Source organism: Micromys minutus (genome assembly GCF_963924665.1).
Source record: "Micromys minutus genome assembly, chromosome: 2".
Lineage (NCBI taxonomy): Eukaryota > Metazoa > Chordata > Mammalia > Rodentia > Muridae > Micromys > Micromys minutus.
Genome location: NC_137971.1, coordinates 106,900,083 through 106,921,420, shown reverse-complemented (window position 1 = coordinate 106,921,420; position 21,338 = coordinate 106,900,083). Strand labels below are relative to the sequence as shown.

At 33.7% G+C, this 21,338-nt stretch overlaps 1 protein-coding gene across 1 annotated transcript in view; it reads right to left on the bottom strand.

Moving 5' to 3' along the window:
- Positions 1–21,338, bottom strand: part of FOLH1 (folate hydrolase 1) — a 67,528-nt gene that overhangs the window by 7,187 nt on the left and 39,003 nt on the right. Inside the window, exons 11-15 of the mRNA XM_080911620.1 lie at positions 20,646–20,728; positions 13,104–13,167; positions 11,731–11,798; positions 9,498–9,589; positions 7,525–7,615 (exon numbers count right to left, since the gene is read on the bottom strand). Coding sequence (XP_080767746.1) covers positions 7,525–7,615; positions 9,498–9,589; positions 11,731–11,798; positions 13,104–13,167; positions 20,646–20,728 — 398 coding nt within the window. The remainder of the gene's footprint in view (positions 1–7,524; positions 7,616–9,497; positions 9,590–11,730; positions 11,799–13,103; positions 13,168–20,645; positions 20,729–21,338) is intronic.

Genomic DNA, 21,338 nt, shown 5'->3' with positions numbered 1-21,338 from the left:
ATGGCAAGAGGAAAGCAAAAGAACATACCCCATAAAAATCAAGACAACCTGGCAACACCAGAACCCAACTCTACCATCACAGCAAACAGCGAAATGCCAAACACTCCAGAAAAAGAAAACTCGCACCTGAAATCATACCTCAAGATGATGATAGAGATACTTAAACAAGAACTGGAGGAAAAGCATAAAGAATTAGAAGCTTTTAAAAAGGAAACGAGAAAAACACTCAAAGAACTAGAGAAAACAGAACCAAACAGATGAAGGAATGGAAGAAGGAATTTAAAAATGAAAATGTAAACAATAAAGAAAACACTAAAAGAGACAATCATAGAAGTAGAAAAATCTAAAAAAGGAATTAGGAGTCACAGATGCAAGCATCTCCAACAGACTACAAGAGATGGAAGACAGAATCTCAGGGGCCAAAGACAACATTAAAAACATAGACAAAACAGTTAGAGAAGATGTAAAATCCAAAAATCTCCTAACCCAAAATGTCCAGGAGATCCAAGACAAAATGAGAAGACCAAACCTAAAAATAGTAAGAATAGAAGCGGGAGAAGAATATAAACTAAGAGGCAAAGTAAATATCTTCAAACAAATTGTAGAAGAAAACTTTCCTACTCTTAAGAATGAGATGACTATAGGCATAAAAGAAGCCTTCAGAACTCCAAATAGGTTGGACCAGAAAAGAAATTCCCACCGACACATAATAGTCGAAACACCAAGTGCTCAAAGCAAAGAGAGAATACAAAAATCAGTAAGGGAAAAAGGTCAGGTAACATAAAAGGCAGACCGATCAGAATCGCACCCATTTTATCAACAGAGACTATGAACACTAGAAGAGTCTTGACAGATATCATGCAGACCATAAGAGAGAACAAGTGCAAGCCCAAGCTTCTATACCCAGCAAAACTATCAATCACCGTAGATGGCGAGATGAAGAGATATTCCAAGTCAAACATAAATTCAAACAATATATGACCACAAACCCAGCACTAAAACGAATTATAGGTGGAAAACCCAATACCATGAGGGGAAACCACCTCATAATAAAATCAAAAAACTCCTAAGCAAGAAAACCAAAAGAAGAAAGACACACAGGCACAATTCAACCTAAAAAAGCAATAATAGCAGGAAACAGATACCACTATTCCTTGATATCTGTTAACATAAATAGACTCAACTTGAAATAAAAAGATATAGGCTATCAGACTGGATATATAAACAGAACCCAGCATTTTGCTGCATACAGGAAACTCATTTCAGAGACAAGGACAGACACTCTCTCAGAGTAAAAGGTTGGAAAAAAAGGTTCCAAGCAAATGGCCCCAAGAAGCAAACTGGAGTGGCCATTCTAATGTCGAATAAAGTAGATTCTCAACCAAAAGTTACCAAAGAAGATAAGGAAGAACAGTTTTTACTCATACAGCGGAAATTTGTCAGGATGAACTCTCAATATATATGCTTAACATATATGCTCCAAATACAAAAGCACCGATATTCATAATAGAAACCCTACTAAATCTGAAAAAATACATTTTACCCCACACAATAATAGTGGGAGACTTTAATACCCCACTCTCTCCAATGGACAGATCATGGAAACAGAAACTGAAGAAGGACATTGTAAAACTAGCAGAGACTATGAACTAACTGGAATTAATAGCTATCTACAGAATATATCATTTTAAAACAAAAGAATATACCTTCTTCTAGGCACCTTTTCAAAATTGACCACATAATTGGACACAGAAAGAGGCTCAATCAATATAAGAAAATTGAAATATTCCCATGCATACTTTAAGATGACCATGGTCTAAGGCTTGTCTTTAATTATAACAAAGACAACAAAAAGCCCACATACACATGGAAACTAAACAACACTCTATTAAACAATAGCAGGGTCAAAGAAGAAATAAAGAAAGAAATTAAGAATTTTCTAGAATTCGATGAAAACAAAAACAAAACATACCTAAACCTATGGGATACAATGGAAGCAGTACTGAGAGGAAAACTCATAGTGCTGAGTGCTTCCAAAAAGAAACTGGAGAAAGCATACCTCAGCAACTTGACAGCACAGCTGAAAGATCTAGAACAAAAAGAAACAGATACACCCAAGAGGTGTAGAAAGCAAGAAATAATCAAACATAGGTCAGAAATAGACCAAATACAAACAAAAAGAACCATTCAAAGAATCAAGAAAACCAAGAACTGGTTCTTTGAGAAAATTAACAAGATTGACAAACCCTTAGCCAGACTAAATAGAGGGCAAAGAGAGAGTATCCAAATTAATAAATTCAGAAAGCAAAGCGGAGAAATAACAACTGAAACTGAGGAAATTCAAGAAATCATCAGATCCTACTACAAAAGCCTATACTCAACAAAGCTGGAAAATATGGAGGAAATGGGTGATTTCCTAGAGAGATTGAAGATACTAAAGTTAAACCAGAAACAGGCAAACCATCTAAATAATCCCATAACACCTAATGAAATAGAAACAGTCATCAAAAGTCTCCCAACCAAAAAAGCCCAGGTCCAGATGTGTTTAGTGTAGAATTTTATCAGATATTTATTGACTACCTAATACCAATACTCTCCAAACCATTCCACAAAATAGAACAAGAGGGCACAGTACCTAACTCATTTGTTAAGGCTACAGTAACCCTCTTTTTTAAACCACACAAAAACCTTAAAAGGAAAGAGAACTTCAGACCAATGTCACTTATGGACATTGATGCAAAAATACTCAACAAAATCCTTGCAAACCAAATTCAAGAACACAACAAAACGATCATTCACCATGATCAATTAGGCTTCATCCCCGGGATGCAGGGATGGTTTAATAAATGGCAATCCATCCATGCAATCCACCATATAAACAAACTCAAAGCAAAAAACACATGGTCATCTCACTAGATGCTGAGAAATCATTTGACAAAATACAACATCCCTTCCTGTTAAAAGTCTTAGAAAAAACATGAATCCAATGCCCCCACCTAAACATTATAAAAGCAAGATAGAGCAAACCAACAGCCAACATCAAACTTAACAGTGGGAAACTTGAAGCAATCCCACTAAAATCAGGGAATCGACAAGGCTGACCACTCTCCCCGTACCTGTTCAACATAGTACTGGAAGTCCTGGCTTGAGCAATTAGACAGCAAAAGGAAATAAGAGGGATACAAATTGGAAAAGAGGAAGGAAAAATATCACTATTTGCAGATGACATTATAGTGTACTTAGGCGACCCCACAAATTCGACCAGAGAACTCCTACAGCTGATAAACAAGTTAAGCAATGTGGCTGGATACAAAATTAACTCAAACAAATCAGTAGCCTTCCTATATTCAAAGGACAAACATGTGGAGAAAGAAATTAGGGAAAATATAAACTTCACTATAGTCACAAAAACTATGAAATATCATTCTGTGACTCTAACTATGCAAGTGAAAGACCTGTATGACAAGAACTTCAAACCTCTAAGAAGAAAATTGAGGAAGATCTCAGAAAATGGAAAGATCTCCCATGCTCATAGATTGGAAAGATCAACATTTTAAAAAGGGCCATCTTACCAAAAGCCATCTACAGATTCAATGCAATCTCCATCAAAATACCAAGCCAATTCTTCATTAAGTTGGAAAGAGCAATGTGTACTTTCATCTGGTATAACAAAAGACCTAGAATAGTGAAATTCATCGTCAACAACAAGAAAACATCTATGGGAATCACTATCCCTGATCTCAAGCTATATTTCAAGATAATTGTGCTAATTACTACTTGGTACTGGATATAGAAATAGACACATGGATTAGAGGAATAGAATAGAAGATTCAGAAATGAGCCCTAACATATATGGTCACCTGATTTTTGACAAAGGAGCTGTAAACATTCATAGGAAAAATGACAGCCTATTCAACAAATGGTGTTGGTCCAACTGGCACACAGCATGCAGAAGATTGAAAATAGACCCTTTCTTATCTCCTGTGCAAAGGTCAAGTGCAAGTGGATCAAAGATCTCCACATTAAACCATGTACACTGAAATTATTAGATGAGAAAGTAGGGAAAATCTTTGAACACTTAGGCACAGGAGAAAATTTCCTGAACAGAACATCAATGGCTCATGCTCTAAGGTCAAAGATTGACAAATGGGACTTAATGAGATTGAAAAGTTTCTGTAAGGATATAGACACTGTCAAAAACAACAGAAGGGCAGCAAACAGAGTCGGAAAGGATCTTTACCAACCCCACATCATATAGAGGCCTAATATCCAAAATATGCAAAGAACTCAAAACGCTAAACATCAGAGAATCAAACAACCCTATTAAAAATGGAGTATAGAGCTAAACAAAAAGTTCTCAATTGAGAAGATTGAATGGCTGAGAATCATCTAAGAAGTGCTGACATCATTAACCATCAGAGAAATGCAAATCAAAACAACCCTGAGATTCTGCCTCACACCACTCAGATTGGCCAAGATCAAAAATTCAGATGACATCAGATGCTGGTGAGGATGTGGAAAAAAGGAACACTTCTCCACTGTTGGTGGGGTTGTAAACTGGTACAACCACTCAGGAAATCAGTCTGGCAATTTCTCAGAAAATTGGACATAGTACTAAGTGAAGACTCAGTTATTTCACTTCTGGGCATTTACCCCAAAGAAACTCCAACATACAGCAAAGGCACATGCACCCCAATGTTCATAGCTGCCCTATTTTTAATAGCCAGAAGCTGGAAAGAACCCAGATCTTCTTCAGTAGATGAATGGATACAAAAATTGTTGTATGTTTACACTGTGGAGTACTACTCAGCTAACAGAAAAAAATGACCTTATGAAATTCTTAAGAAAATGGATGCCCCTAGAGAATATCATTCTGAGTGAGATAACCCAGTCACAAAAGAACAGACATAATATGCAGTCACTGACAATTGGATACTAACCCCAGAAAGCTCTGAACACCCCAAAAACAATTCACAGACTGTGTGAAGTTCAAGAAAAAAAAGAAAAGAAAAGAAAAAACCATTATGTTTACTCCTTACACACTAAGAAAACCTTGATTAATTCCAGGTTACATCTTGTTTTACATGTACTTTATGCTCATTGTAACTAGTAAGATCTTAATGCACACTATCAAACCTTATAAAAAACAGCCAAGCAATGACAAAAATGTATTCTTATTCTTTTTTGTAAAAATGTTTAAAATTTGCACATTTATATTTGTTTTTTTTTTAATAAAATTCTTCAAAAAAAGATAGCACATTTACTGTGGTGTTATTAATCTGGTTTGAAATCTGACAGACATGGATCATGTATACTTTGATTTTTAAACTTAGGAAAAGACTACTGTAGGCATGTACAGATGAGTCACATGTTCACATGTTGCATAAAAACAATATAAAAACATTCCGTGGGAAACACCCCAGACAGTTTTTAACCATAGGTGTGGAAATTTGTTTAAAGACCAAAGAATAGACTGTGTAGTTCTACATTAGAAAAGACATAATTTAAGGAGAGAGCTGTGCAATTATTAAACACCAAGGAAGCAATAACACAAAGTAGAATCAGGTATCAATGAAATCTCACAGAGAACACTCTGAGAAGTATCATGCTGGCCAGTGGAAAAACAAACAAACTGGTAGGACCTCAGTAGTGAGCCTGTGGTTTTCAAAGGAGATAAGTTATACTCAAACAGGAACAAGGAAGCTGCTTATGGGGAAATCAAGAACTTTTCTCACAGTAATCTGCTAAAAATATGTCTTTATTTTTTCTCACTATCTTTCATTTTGATACAAAAAATACTTTAGTATAATTCTGAGGAGACAGAGACTTGGACGTTATTAATGATGGATAAATTTAATTCTGAATTAATAATTGGTTATCGAGAACATTTGTCAATCACTTGGATTTTGATTGGCTTAGATTCATTTATGTCAAATGTATCCATTCTCATCAAAACCCACATAAAAACTCATACAACTTTTTACCCGTAAATATCCCTGACTGGGATCCCTAGCTGGGAGCAAGTAACTTGATTAAGAGAAAAAACATACAAAGATTTACTGCTGTCTGAATATTCCCATCGACCTTAGGATTTAAGAAAAATGAGAATTTAGAGTTGTCTCCAATCCTTTTATCTGAGACTATATTCTTCCATCCAATCATCTTGCATAAATTGAATAATTAATTTAATAATTGTGCTGGATAGTTTTATGTCAACTTCATACAAACTGGAATCATCTGAGAAGAGGTACCCTCAATTGAGATAATGCCTCTATAAGATCTGTAGAAAAGGTTAGAGAGCCTCTTACTAGTTAGTGATTGGGGGTAATGCCAACTCTGGGTTGGTGATTGTGTGTTCCATAATAAAGCTGGCTGAGCAAGTTAGTACAAGCAAGCCAGTAAGCAGCACACCATATGATTCTACATCAGCTCTATGCCTATAGGGTTTTCCCCATACTTCCTGTGTAATGACCAGTGACATGGAAGTGTGAGCCTCATAAACCTTTTCTTTCCAAGCTCTTTTGGTCATGGTGTTTCATCACATCATTGATAAACCTAAGTAGGATAATAACTCTTGCTTTTTTTCTTTGATAGCATATACCTGAAAAATAAAAGTGCATGCTTAAGATATTACAAATTGGAAACTAAAATTCAATTAAAATGACAGAAGTATTAAGAAGAAAACACTTCTCACTGTAAAACAGAAAACAGGGGTGTTTTGAACATAAGATTTATAAATTTCTAGCGAGAAGCTTTCACAGAACTAATTCAGATTTTATAAAGTATACATTTCTAAAACTTACTAAAGATTTATCAACCACTAAAGGAAAGAAATTGAACATGAGTTATGGTTTTGTTGCATTATATAATTTTATTTAGTAATTTGTTGTTTATTTAACAATTTGAGCTACAATAACAAACAAAAATTTAAATATTGTAATGTTGTTTGATTTTGATGAATTTGGAGCGCAAGTGATAAAAGATGAGTCCAACATAATTTTCAGGAACTTAAATGATGAAGTAAATACTGAGTCATCAAATAAATAAAACAGAATACATTTAAGGCAGTGTTTCGCAACCTTTCTAATGCTACAACCCTTTAATAGAGTCCCTTATATTGAGATGAGACCAAAACATATAACTATTTTTCTTGCTAATTTATAGCTGTAACTTTGCTCTTGTTATGGATCATAATGTAAATGTCTGACAAGAAAAATATCTTATATGTGACCCCTTGAAAAGGGTCATTTGACCCACAATGGATCAAGACATGATGCTTGAGAACTGGTGATTTAAGGGAAAACATTGTGATCAGGTCTGCAGAAAACAGTGTGAATGCAACTGGGATGTTAATACAGGCTCAGAATAACAAAGGCAGGACAACCAACCAATGAGACATCTCTATATGGCTTTCTAGTCATCCACTTCCTCTAATGCTCAAGGTAATTCTTAATGTAAAACTTACTAATTTTGTTAAAATATACCCATACTCAATCTGTAAAGATTCTCTAATTTTAGACTTACCCAATTTTTAGTATAGCGGGCTCTGCCTGAAGCAATTCCAAGTCTCTGGAAAAACACTTCAAAATCATTGCCAGACCCCAGTTTGTTAATTCTGAGAGATAAAATTTGTAACATTAGTTCAGAGTACTCTGTTCCCTCTATAAAAACCAAAGGTTAATTACTAAATTCTAGTTAAGCTATGTAAAATATGAGAGCATTACACATACAGTTGAAATAAGGTATTTTCTCTTATACTAAAAATGTACTACCACTTCAATACTATTCTATGGAGGCATGTTTTCATAAATCAAAATTTATTTAAAGATTTCTGAGGTTGTAAAATACTTCTGCTCAAAATATTTTTTCATTTCTGTCCATTGTATAAACTAGTGAGTCGAAACAGCCATTTCCAGATTAGGATATAAATTCTACCTCTACAGACAATTGAGGTATTTTTTCCTTCTCGTGCATGTTAAAATACAACCACTAAGTCATAGTTTTATTGTTATCAGAGTAGAAAAAACAATTGTTAAATACATGTTATTTAGGAAAAGATATGTCTATAAACTGACATGTGATAAATGTTTGACAGGCATTGTGTTCGATTTTCTCCACTGTGATCATTTATATGTACCATGTACAAATATCAGATATCCTAATGTGCACTATAGTTTTGTGTTCCTTTAAAAAATTAGTCATTTCTCACAGTATAATTAGAAGGGCAGTTGACATTACAAGTTTGACTGTCAAGGACCCCGAAAGAGGAACAAAAACAGCTTAAGAACTCATTGAATGCAGGCCAACAGTTAGTACTAAATATATGGGTGTTCTTCAGAAAGGCGGAGATCCAAGCACTACTCTGAGGATCTGATGTTGTTAAGGAGCATCTCTTTGCTTGTTGCTTTTGTAGTCTTTGTGTCCTGTGTGATCAATGTGTGGGGTGAAGATTCTAAGGGGGCTCTAGCTGTCCACTTGGCCTTATCATGGACAGTTCAAATAATAATGCTTGATGATTTCCCAGGTGAAAATTATTTATTCCCATTGTTGTCTTCAGCTTCCTGATAGGGTTTAATAAAAACTGTTAATAAGTACTTATCTACCCTGAAACTTTAAAATAGAAATGAATGCATTTAATATAAAAGTTTACATTTGTGCTCCTTTTAGATTTTTAAGATTATGTTTTAAGATAATTACTAAGATAACTGATTCTTTCTTTGTAACCACAATTTGTAGCCTGCCAATGAAGACAACCTGCTGAGAACATTACTTAGCTTGTTTAAACTTTTGTTAATTTATAACAAGTTGCTGTTTTTTCACCTGTAATACATAAAAAAGTTTTTCTTTTATGTAAAGGTTAAGAAACATACATTTAAAAAAGTAATTATTCACTAAAAGGAAAATAGAATTTTGCTGCCTTGTAATTTTTATGTTCCTTGAAAGATTTAGCTGAAATTTAGCTGAATGTTATAGAAGGAAAAAAGTTCTTAGAAGTTATTGATGAAACAACAAAGCTTGCTTCATCCATTGAGTATGTGGAGTGTCTGTGTGTGTGTGTGTGTGTGTGTGTGTGTGATTCTCATAGTATCTTTTTATTTCTTTCTTAATTGGCTCACAAAGAATTTTCTTGCCTCCTTCAAAAGAATGTTTTATTCCGGACTTTAGTCAACACCCAAAAAGATAATTTTGCAGGCCCCAATCAATTGCCTACTCTACATCTCAATCAGTTTACATTTGTTCTTTGATACTGAATGCTGCTGCCTCCTTCATTTAGCTTGCTCAAAAATAAATTTTGAAACCCACAGATATTTCAGAACACAGAATAATATTTTATTTTAAACACACAGTATTTTATTGTAAGACAAATATTTCTTTACAGATGTTAGAGAATTTTGAAAATTACTTCTTACTAAAACATTGAAACAAATATACCAATTTATATCTAAAACATTCACCCAGTGACTAAACTTGATAGAATGAGAGGGTTGTTGCTTTACCTGGGCATTCCAATGAACTCAGATGAAGGACTCTTTTCTTTCCAGCTGTCATAAAGAGATTTCCCTTCAAAGCCTTCATCTGGGCTTTGCAGCTATTCAAGTTATAAACAAGAGAATACTCAAAAATCCAATGCATAAACTTAAATGTCCATTAATAAGAAAGTGTAGAGTTAAACTATGTTTCATCAAAACAAGAGATGAGTTCTCTATATTAGTAGCTGATGTGAATTATTTTGCTGCTCTATGGTGCTTTCTTGATATATTCTTGGTTCTGGGATTTATATGATGTGTAGGGATTAAAGAGTCACAATAAAAAGTTCTAAAGAGGAAATGTTTTTATATGTATAGTTGCAAGTGTGAAGATGTGGGGTGTGTAGAAAAGAATTCAACAAATTAGCTAAACATCGGCTGTGGAGAAACAATCATAGGACAATTTTCCTATATCAATGAAAACTATTCTCAAAACTATGTATCTTTCCTACTGCTAATATTCCTTTACTACTACCTCTCATCTGTAAGACTGTGGAAGTCTTACATGATATGTAATGAGGTTATTATACAACATAAAAAGGGGAATGTAATTATTTTTTCTTTGAACTGATTGAATTTGTAGTTGTGCTAAACACCAGGGTTTAAAATTATTGTATGGTTTTATGGGTAAAAACAAAAGAAGCAAAACAAAACCTATATTATTGAATTTTAGAAGTAGGATATATGAAGTTGCACCAAGCATATTTAATAAGTTGAATATCACTAAGTTTTCATAGTTATTTTGGTTCAGTGGAATAATCTGTAGAATGTTTTATACTTAATAACTGTCAAGTGTAATTGTTCTTAACGAGCTAAATTTAAAAAGTTATTAAATACGTAAAATATTAAGTAGTATTTTGTATACAAAAAAATACAGGTCCATGTAGTATATACTGCAATAAACATTTCCATTAATAATTATATGCACAAAAGTTAGATTTGTCTTACATAAGAAGAAAATTAGAAGATATACCTATATCTTAATCTATAAAATATGAAAAAGAAACAAAATTATTTTACTCATATTTATAAATTCACTCTCCATTTTTTAAGAAACATAAATTTAGAAATATAATATTATATTTTTTTAAATTTTCAGCCTATTAAATAAATAGATTTACATATATTTTGCAATTTATAATTGCAAAAATTCTTTCCAAAAAAAGAAAGAAAGAAAGAACACTGATTCAGGTGATGAACAAAACAGTCAAGCTTCCACATAACTTGCCTTAAATAACTGGATGGTGAGATTTCTCTGAAATGGCATGATTTCGGCATTTAAGTTTTACATCATACATAGTAACTGATAAAACTGCATTTAAATGATGCAGATCATAAGTAGCTAGATACTAATTCGAATTAATATATTTCTTATGCTTGTATAAGAGATAGTGTTTCCTGATTTAATTCCATGTTTTGAATACAAAGATTTATTTATACTTCCTATATAAAGTAACTGTGGTTTCCTTAGAAGGGCATGTGAATTGGTAAATATGCCCAATGATCAGGTTTTGTGGTTTGATTCATTTTTGCAATAATTTTTAGGTCAGTCTCAAAAGTCCATCAAGCAGCTAGAATGATGGTACACTCCTTCAGCTCTTGTAATCAGAAGGCTGACACTGGAAGATATAGAGCTCATGTCCAGATAGATTTTGACTGTCTGTCAAAATCCTCTTTTAAAGAGCTTTTCATATAGAAGTATAATGCAGTGCCTCTAACCAGTTTAATTACCTTTTTCAGCTTTAGTATCTTTTTGTGATAGAGTAAAAGATTGGAGTCCTAGGGAAAAATTAAGAAGGGATCACCTAGTTTCATTCCACAAATAGTTGCATTTTCATCTAAATCATTTAATCATTTTTACATTTTGAGTTACCCGATTTTGCCATACAGGGGTCATAAATTAGTTATAGAGGAAAGGAATTAAATAGTAGTTCCAGCTACTATGGAACTCCAGTATCTGCTTTGTAAGAGTCGTTTTGTCATTTTCAAATTACAGATGTTAGGGTTATATTGGCTGACTCACAGAGGTGGGAGAGATGGTATATAGTATATGGAGAAATAATTGGTTAACTGTGAAAGTTCAGGAAAGAATATTTGTGATGAGAAATGAAAGCTATAAACAACATAAATATTTAAAATAATAATTGCATCTAAAATATCATTTGCAGAGTTTCTTCAAAGTTTTTTTTTTTCATCTCTTTACCTCTTTTGTTAGGTTGTACACTAAGCTGTGCATCAGTGGTGTGCAATCAACTCTTAGAGTATAGTTTCCTGAAATAAAAGGAAGTGGCTGGTTTAATATTTATGTTATTTATTTACTCAGAAACCATTGCTAAACTATACAAAGAATTATTACTTCAAAAATGCACTTAAGAAAATTCCCTCGAATGTTCTCAATCTTAAACTATAAAAACAACTTTTATGTCACTGACTGCTGAATCTTGTCCTGAAGATTAATTAGGTAGGGAGCTCAACAAGCCAACTATGCAAATCTTTCCCATTCTACCCCTGCAAGAACTTTTTCTTAAGCCCTTTTCAAATACTGCTCCCTCTTCTTTAATCAGTGTTCTACATCATATCTGCATAAATTGTTCATCCTCTGGGCTCATGTTAAATTTTCAGAGGGATCTCATTGACTCCTGGATGGAACACTGCATGTGGCTTCTACTCCATAGATTCAATTCTCTTTTCCTTGGTCTGTTATTCATATCACTCAAAATATGGACCACAGATGTTTATATTTTAACATAAATTCACAAATATGTGTGGTATTATATTCCTTAAGAAATGAACATTTAACAAAAGAATAAAATATGAATTGAGGGTTGTATATATCAATCACACTAACCCTATGTGTACTTGTTCTTAATCCTAAAAATTACAGTACAATTATGACATAATTATCTAAGCCCAGTGATGTCCTAAAATACTGGACAAATCAAATGTTCAAAACTATTAATAATAATAACATCAATTAGCTATACTTCCAGCTCCAAAATCTTTGTGGTATAAGTAATTAAAGAATGGTCACTATTTATCACACACAAAGTGTGTGTGTGCGTGTGTGTGTGTGTGTGTGTGTGTGTGTTTGTGTATCATGGTGTACAAGTGGTAGTTAAAATAAAGCTTTTTGGAGTCAGTTCTCACTGTCCATCTATAAATGTATTTCTAAGATACACCTGAGTTTGTCAGGATTCCCTCAAAGTGCCTTATATGGTTCACCCACTAAACCAATACCTATAGATAAATGTCATATATGTCATTCACAAACAACAAAAAATTCTTCAGATTTGCGAGTTAGGCATTCAACAGGTAATTGTAACCATACTTAAAAGAATCTGGCAGAAGAGGCATGTTTAGGAATATAATCTTCCTCAACCAGCATTGACACACAGTGGGGAAAGTAACTTTTAATAACTCCTGAAGTTAACAATGGACAAAGGAAAAGAGTGTAACTAGCCACAGGTATCCTAACTTCATCGTAATGGGATTCTTTTGGAGTTACAATGAAATTCTTTTACTAAATTGTTACTTCCAGAATAATCCTTGTTCTCTAATGAGGCTAACAATATTCACCTTCTATGGAAGAATCAGCATTAATATAAGCCACACCACGTTCTTGTAAAAGTCTTGAATGTTCCTATAAGAAGAAGTTTAGTAAACTATAAGTATAAATTCAACTCCCCACCACTGAAGGCACATCTGACATTCTTTAATGTAGACAGTTAAATAAAATTGCATCATAATTCCCACAAATTTGGCATATAAAGCCTCAAAAAAGTTCTTGATCATGAGAAACAAGAGCGAATTGTTCTAAAGTACATTTGAGTGGATAAACAGTTAGGAGACATAGTAGTTGAAAGAGAATTGGGAAATTAAACATGTACAAGCATCAATCACAATTTTCTTTTAGTGAATATCTGTATATGGGAATTTTCAGTGAAAATAAACTTTTATAAATCCTGTCATAATGTAAGCAGAAGTGATTTCCTTGATCCACAGAAAATCAACAACTAACTGGTGAGGGAATTTCCAAAGAAAACTGAACCACAGAGGCAATTTCTCTTGTAGGATATTACCACCTACTGGTAATTATGGATGATTGTACGTTCTTAGAATAAGAAGTGTAGCAAAGGTTGATAGAGACATTCTTTCTCTGTCACACCAAGCTGATAAACATTTGAATAGAGTTACTATTCATGTCTCCTGGTAAATATTCCTTCTACATCACTTTTAGTATATAATGCTGATGAGATAACTGAGATAAGAAAAGAAGTACACACCAGGCCTTACTGTGGAACCTGAATGCTTGGTGTGACTGGTACTTGATTTTTGTGGTATGTAAGAATAATATAAGAAATTGACATGTTTTGAGTTGCGTGGTCCTCTGACCTCATTGTGTAGATCTGGACTCAACCTTCAGTTTTGTGGAGACTTGCAGGAGCACAGAGCATCCTGTTTCACTGTGGTAGCCTGTAGGGGGCCCTTAAGCACGACTAGTTTAGAACAGTGCTTCCCCAATTCCTTGCCAGAGGGGTCAACCTGAGGCAGAGCCAGCGTGTTCAGGTACCCTGACCTTTGTTGTCTGGCCCACAGCTCCTCCCTGTCATCAGTATCCTCATCAGGATCATGCAAGCATCATCAGGGAAAGTCAGATGCCTAACAGACAATGTAAAAACACAATCAAGACTCAGGGTAATATGGCACCACCAGAGCCCAATTACCCCACTACAGCAAACTCTGGATACCCCAAGGAAGGTAAAGCACAAGAAGATAATTTTAAATCAAGTCTTATGAAGATGATGATTTCTTTTAAACAGGAAATGAATCTAAAGAAAAAGTAAAGGAAAATATATTCAAACAAACAGAGGTATTAAAGTAAGAAGCAAATAAATATAAAGAATTACAAGAAAAAAATGCAATCAAGTGGGTGAAGGATATGATGAATACTGTCCAAGACCTGGAAAGGGAAATAGAAGCAATTAAGAAAACACAAACTGACACAGTCCTGAAAATAGAAAATCTAGGAACAAGAACAGAAGTTAGAGACAACAATAGAATATTGAAAATGTAAGAAAAAATCTAAGACATAGAAAGTACCATAGAAGAAATACATATATTAGTCAAAGAAAATGCAAGAATTTAAAAGTTCATGACACAAAATGATGAGAAATTTGTGATACTGTGACAAGACCAAACCTAGCAATGATAAGAATAGAAGAATATCCCCAGTTAAAAAACCTACAAATCATCTTTAACAAAATCATAGAAGAAAAATTATCTAATGTAAAATAAGACATGTCTGTAAGTATTCAAAATGCTTTCAGAACAGCAAAGATATTAGACAAGAAAAGAAACTCTTTCCACCACATAATAATCAAAACATTAAATGTACAGAAAAAATAAGAAGTACTAAATGTTTTAAAGAAAAAAATCCAGGTAAAACATAAAGGAAGATCTATGAGAATTATTCTGGATTTATCAACAGAGACTCTGAAACTTGAAGGGGGCTGGGCAGATGTCCTATACACCATCAAAGCCAACTGATGTCAGCCCAGACTACTATGCCCTATAAAACATTCAACCACCATAGATGGAGAATCCAAGATATTTAATGAGAAAACCAAAAATAAATAATATCTTTCAAATAACCCTGCACTACAGAAAATATTAGAAAGAAAACTAACCCAATGAGGCTGATTACATTCAAGAAAACACAAGAACACCAAAAATAATTCCATACAACAAATAAGAAAAGAAGCAAAATACACATACAAACACACACACACACACACACACACACACAAACTACTACCACCACGACCACAAAACATCAGGAAGTAAGAACCATTGGTCATTGATATCTCTCAATATTGATGGATTCAATTACTTTGTAAAAAGACACAGACTAACAGAATGAACTTATAAAAAAAATTCATCATTGTTTGTATAGAAGAAACATACCTCAGCAACAAAAACAAATGCTTTTTTATTGCATTTACTCTGGTAAATGGCTAGAAAAAGTTTTCTAAGCAAAGAGACACAAAAAGCACTGTTGAGTAGCTATTGTAATATCTCATAAAAAAGATTTTCAATCAAAAGTAACCAGAAAATACAGAAGAGACAATTTATATGCATTAAAGGAAAAATCTACCAAGAGGTTACCTCAATTCTTAACATTTATGTCCCAAATAAAAGGGCAACCACATCCATAAAAGAAACATTACTAAAGCTTAAATAACACATTTAATCCCATATAGTAGTAGCTTGAGACGTTAATAGCCCACATTTTCCAATTGAAAGGTTGCCCACAGAGAAACTAAACAGAGAAATAATGAAACCAATAGAGGTTATGATTCAAATAAATATAACAGATATTTACAGAACAATTAACTCAAACACAAAGGAATAAACCTACTTCTCAGCTCCTAATGGACCCTTTGCCATAAAGGGCTATATTATTTGTCTCAAAACAAGTCTCAACAGATAAAAGAAAATGCAAGACATTCATTGCATCTTGTCAGATTACCATGAATTAAAGTTTGGTTCAACAACCTAAAGAGTTCTAATTCTTTGACATAATTTGGCTCCCAAAAGCTACACTTCAAGATGCTGAAGATACTTGCTTCCAGCTGGCTTTGATTCCCAAAAACATATTCCCTTACTGCCAATGTCTAGGCATGAAGATGGAAGCAGGGCTTTTATATTGCATGGGCAAGTGATCAAAAGGGAAGAACAGTCAAAAGAATCACCATGATGGGGGAGTAATGCGACTAGAGGTAGAGATCCACTCACATGTTAGAATCTGAGAAAGCATCCCCAAAGAGCCATTTCCCATCTTTGGTCTTGGGAACCAAAGATTAAAAAAATAGATTGAAAAAAAATTAACTTAGTACTACATTGAATAGGTGGGGGGAGAGTGGCTACCCTTGTCTAGTCCCTGATTTTAGTAGGATTGCTTCAAGTTTCTCACTATTTAGTTTGATCTTAGCTACTGATTTTCTGTATATTGCTTTTACTATGTTTAGGTATGGGCTTTAAATTCCTTATTTTTCTAAGACTTTTAACACAGCTTCTTTTTTACTCAAAATGTTCGGCTATTATATAAATAATTATACCTTTTGGAGTAAAACAAATAATGGAAAACAGCAACAAAACTGGCCATGGATAGATTAAATAACAAGATGTTTTTAATTGCTTGTTTTTTTATTTTTATGTGTTTGGTTTTTGTTTTGTTTTGTTTTAAAGGACTGGGAAACAATGGAGGCTTAGAAGTTAAAAATCAAAAAGAAAAAGCAAAATCCTTGGGCACAATCACTCCAGCATCATCAAAATCATGGGCTGTAGGAACGTAATTTTGATTGTGACCTGTAGTAAAAAGAGAGTGATATATGCCAGAGTCATACAGATACTGAGGAAGATGCTGGTAGGTAACCTGAATAAGAAGACCCTGACTGAATAAGCTGACTGAATAAGACCCCAATGAAAGAGCTAGAGAAAAGACTGAAGGAGCTGAAAGGTTTTGCAACCTCATGGCAAAAACAACATTATCAACCAACCAAACTCTCCAGAACTCCCATAGACTAAATGACCAACCTTTAAGCACACATGAAGAGACCCATGGCTCCAGGTACATATGTAGCAGAGGATAGCATTGTCTGCCATCAATAAAACAATAGGTTTTTTGGTCCAGTGAAGGCATGTTTTCCAAATGTAGAGGGATACCATGGCACTTTCGTGGAGAGGGTGATAGTGAGATGGAGCACGTGAAAAGAAGGGGGTTGAGAGTAGGTGTGGGGATAACATTTCAAATGTAAATACAGAGGATATGCAATAAAATAAATAAAAATGTACCAACTCAAAAACAAAAACCAGGAAGAGTTAAAAGAAAATGTTAACTCAGAAATACTGGAGGAGAATATATACTAACTATTGGAAGGTTAGAAGAACCTAGACCATTGAACTAGTTAAGTATATTAAATATTAAGCTGGTGTCTGTGTGTGTGTGTGTGTGTGTGTGTGTGTGTGTGTGTGTGTGTGTGTGTGTGTGTGTTTATAGGTGTGTCTTTCATTCTCTAATCCAGAGAGTTTTGGTGTGTGGCTAGAATTAACAATTCACCAATTAAAGAAATGATGTAAGGTCCACATTCTCATGAAAACTGAACCCTCTTTTCCATGATCACTGAATCAAGGGAAAAAAATAAAAATGAAACTAAAGACTCTCTAGAATTCAGCAAAAATGAGCACCAAACATTTCCAGACTTATGGGACACTATAATAAAGTGCTATGAGGAAATTTCATAGCAATAAAAGTTTTGAAAAGAAATTGTAGTGTTCTTAGTCTAACAGATTAAAAGTATACCTAAAAGCTCTAGAAAAGAGAAGATGACTGAATGGAGGGCTAAATGCCAGGTAATAATTAAACTCAGGACTAAAAATAATCAATTAGAAACAAAGAGAACAATGCAAAGAATCAACAAAACCAAGAGCTAGTTCTTTGAGAAAAATCAACAGGGTAGACAATCCTGTAGCCAAACAAACTGAACGGCAGAGGTACAGTACAAAAATTAAAAGAAAAGACTCAGAAATGAAAAGAGATAAATAAGCATGGACACCGAGAAAATGCAAAAATATCAAAATGTCTTATGTCAAAATGTTGTGCTCCACAAAATTAAAATTCTATGTGAAATGGATGATTTTCTATACAGATACAAATTATCAAATTTCAATCAAGATTATGTAAACTACTTGACAATTTCTGAAACCCCTAATAAAATAAACATAGTCATTAAGTGTCTCCCACCCAAGGGGGGAAAAACACTACCACCAACAAAAGAAGCCCTTGGCAAGATGATTTCAGCACAGAATTCTACCAGATCTTTAAAGAAGAGCTTTAATGCTAATACTTCTCAAAGAAATTGAGGAATATGTCAGAAGATCTCCCATGTTACTACATTGGCAGAATTAACAGAGTGAAAATGGACATTTTACTAAAATTAACCTACAGATTCAATGAAATGTCAATCAAAATTTTATCAAAATACTTTACAGGACAATTTTTAACTTTGTATGAAAATGCAAAACACTCAGGATGCCTAAAGCAATTATGAAGAATAAAAGAACTCATGGATATACTACTATCTCTCACTTTAAGTTGTACTACAGGGTAACAGTAATAAAAATTGCATAGCATTGGTATAGAAACATACAGTTGAATCAATGGAATCAAATCAAAGACCCAGAAACAAACCCACATACCAGACACTTGACTTTTGACAAAGAAGCCAAAACCATACAACGAAAAAGAGAAAGCATTTTTATCTAATGGTGTCTCACTAGAAGAATGCAAATAGAACCATGTTTATCCCTCCGAACAAAACTGAAGTCCAAATGGATTAAAGACCTCAACCTAAAAAATACACTAAATCTAATGGAACAAACACTGGGGAAAAGCTTTAAACTCATTAGTACATGAGACTATTTCCTCAACAACACAGGCACTAAGATCAACCATTAGTCATGAAATGGCAACACTTCTGTAAATCAAAAAACACAATCAGAAGGACAAAATGAGTGCCTACAGACTGAGAAAAGATCTTCACCAACCATACATCAGATAGAGAGCTAATATCCAAAATATGTGAAGAACACAAAAGTCATCAACCAACAAACCAAATAACCAAATTAAAAAATAGAATACAAACATAAAAAATTGTCTACATAAATCATGAATGTCTGAGAAACATTTTAAAAATATTCAAAATACTTAGAATACTCTGTTATTCTTGAAGATAGAAGCTGAGCATAACTGTCCTGAAAGGTTCTGAAAGGCTCTATCATGAAACCAATAGAAAAAAAATACAGAGACCCAAAATCACATATTACATGGAGGGGTGGAGTCTTATGAAAGAGCTGGAAGAAGAAAAGACAGACTGGAAAAGGACAGGGACTCTACAGAAAGACCCAAAGAATCAACTAACTTAGACCCTTTTGGCTTTCAGAGACTGAGTCATCATCAAACGAAGAGCAAGCATTTGCTGTAACCATGGCCAATGCATACATGTAGCAAATGATCAGCTTGGTCTTCATGTGGGGTCCACAATGACAGTAGAAAAGGGTTTTCCTAAATCATTTGTATACCTGCATGTGGATCTCATTCCTCTAAATAGGCCACCTTTTCTGGCCTCATTGGAAGAGGATGTGCTTAGAGCTATAGTGACTCAATGGGGAGAGAGTGGGCAGGGGTGATAGAAGAATGGCAGTATTGGGTTTGTATCTAGAGGAAACTCTTTCTTATCAAAGAAAAGGAAAAGGGAGTAACAAGGGAAGGTTTTATTTGAGAGGGTACAGAGAGGAGATGGGAGATATATTAGCATATAAAATCAATAAATTAATAAATTAGATTTAAAATAGAAATTGCCAATTTTGGTTTGGTTTGTTTCAGTTTTCTCTTTGTATTTGATTTGTTTGCTATATTATATTGTCAAAAGTAAAATTAAGTTTCAATAAATGACATGCAGTGTTTCTGAAGATATGACAAAAGTAAATTCCTCAAATGAGATCATTTTGTTGATTTTTTAAAATTATATTTAATTATTTAGAGTTTGTATGTGTTATGTGAGCATGTATGTCATCTCACATATGTGGTTGTTAGAAGAAATAATGCAGCTCTGAGTTCTCTTCTCCTACCATCTAAGTCCCAATAATTAGAATCAAATCATCAGTTTGGCAGCAAGTGCCTTGTTCCATTGTAGATTTTTGAACAGTGGTACAATTCTTTTAGATAATTGGACATGTCTAACCTGTGTCTATGGGGCACATGCAGCCAAGTATAAATTTAAATGTCATCCAACACAACATTGTAACCATGGTTAGAATATGATGAGATGATTTTTATTTGGTCATTTATACAGTTAATTCATGTGTGAGTCTGAAGCAGGAATTTTGTAATACAACCTTTTGTTGCAATAGTAAGAGGTTATACACATATGTGAGACATTTTTGAAAAAGTCAAAGTGCTGTCTGACTAGAGTCACTTGATATACTTTCAAGCTTCATAAGGTCCCAGCTCTTTTGACACTTAGAAAAATTTATATGGAAAAAAATTATTTGACTAACCTCTGCCCACTCAGTTGATCCAAGAAGGCCAAATTCTTCTGCATCCCAGCTTGCAAACAAAATAGTTCTTCTAGGCCTCCACCCTAAAATATGTGTAAATAGCACATAAATTTTGAAAAATACATAGCACCTATGGATGTAGAAGTCTCCAAGACAGGAAGTCCCAAAATGCTGATGGCTTTTATTGTAAATAGTAGGAGTTGTTGCTCTCACCTTTAGTTACACAAATTCATTCTGTGTGTTTTTTATAAAATAGAACTTGCTAGAATCAAATAGAATAGTTGTATTGTAAAAGTAAGAATGTAGACAGAAAAAAATCTCATAAAGTCATACAATATTTTATATGTTTAACAATTTGCCCATGACCAAGAAAGCCTACAGATGCCTGACACAGTGTGGGAAACAAATTATTTATAAAAGTACCTGCTGCCTACACTGAAAGCATGAGTTCAAATCCTCCCTGGAATTCACAATTGTTTATTTCAGATTGTCAGTTTATACAAAAATATTCTATGAACCTTATAATCTAATGAAAATAATACAAATAATACAAATATAATTAATTGACATTAATGCTTGCATTAAAATTATTGCTACTTTTTCATTGATGATATTGATTTGGCTTTTATCTATTTGGTTTTCTCTTGTGTGGTAGGGATATAGAAAAGTGATTTCGGTCACACAAAGCACATG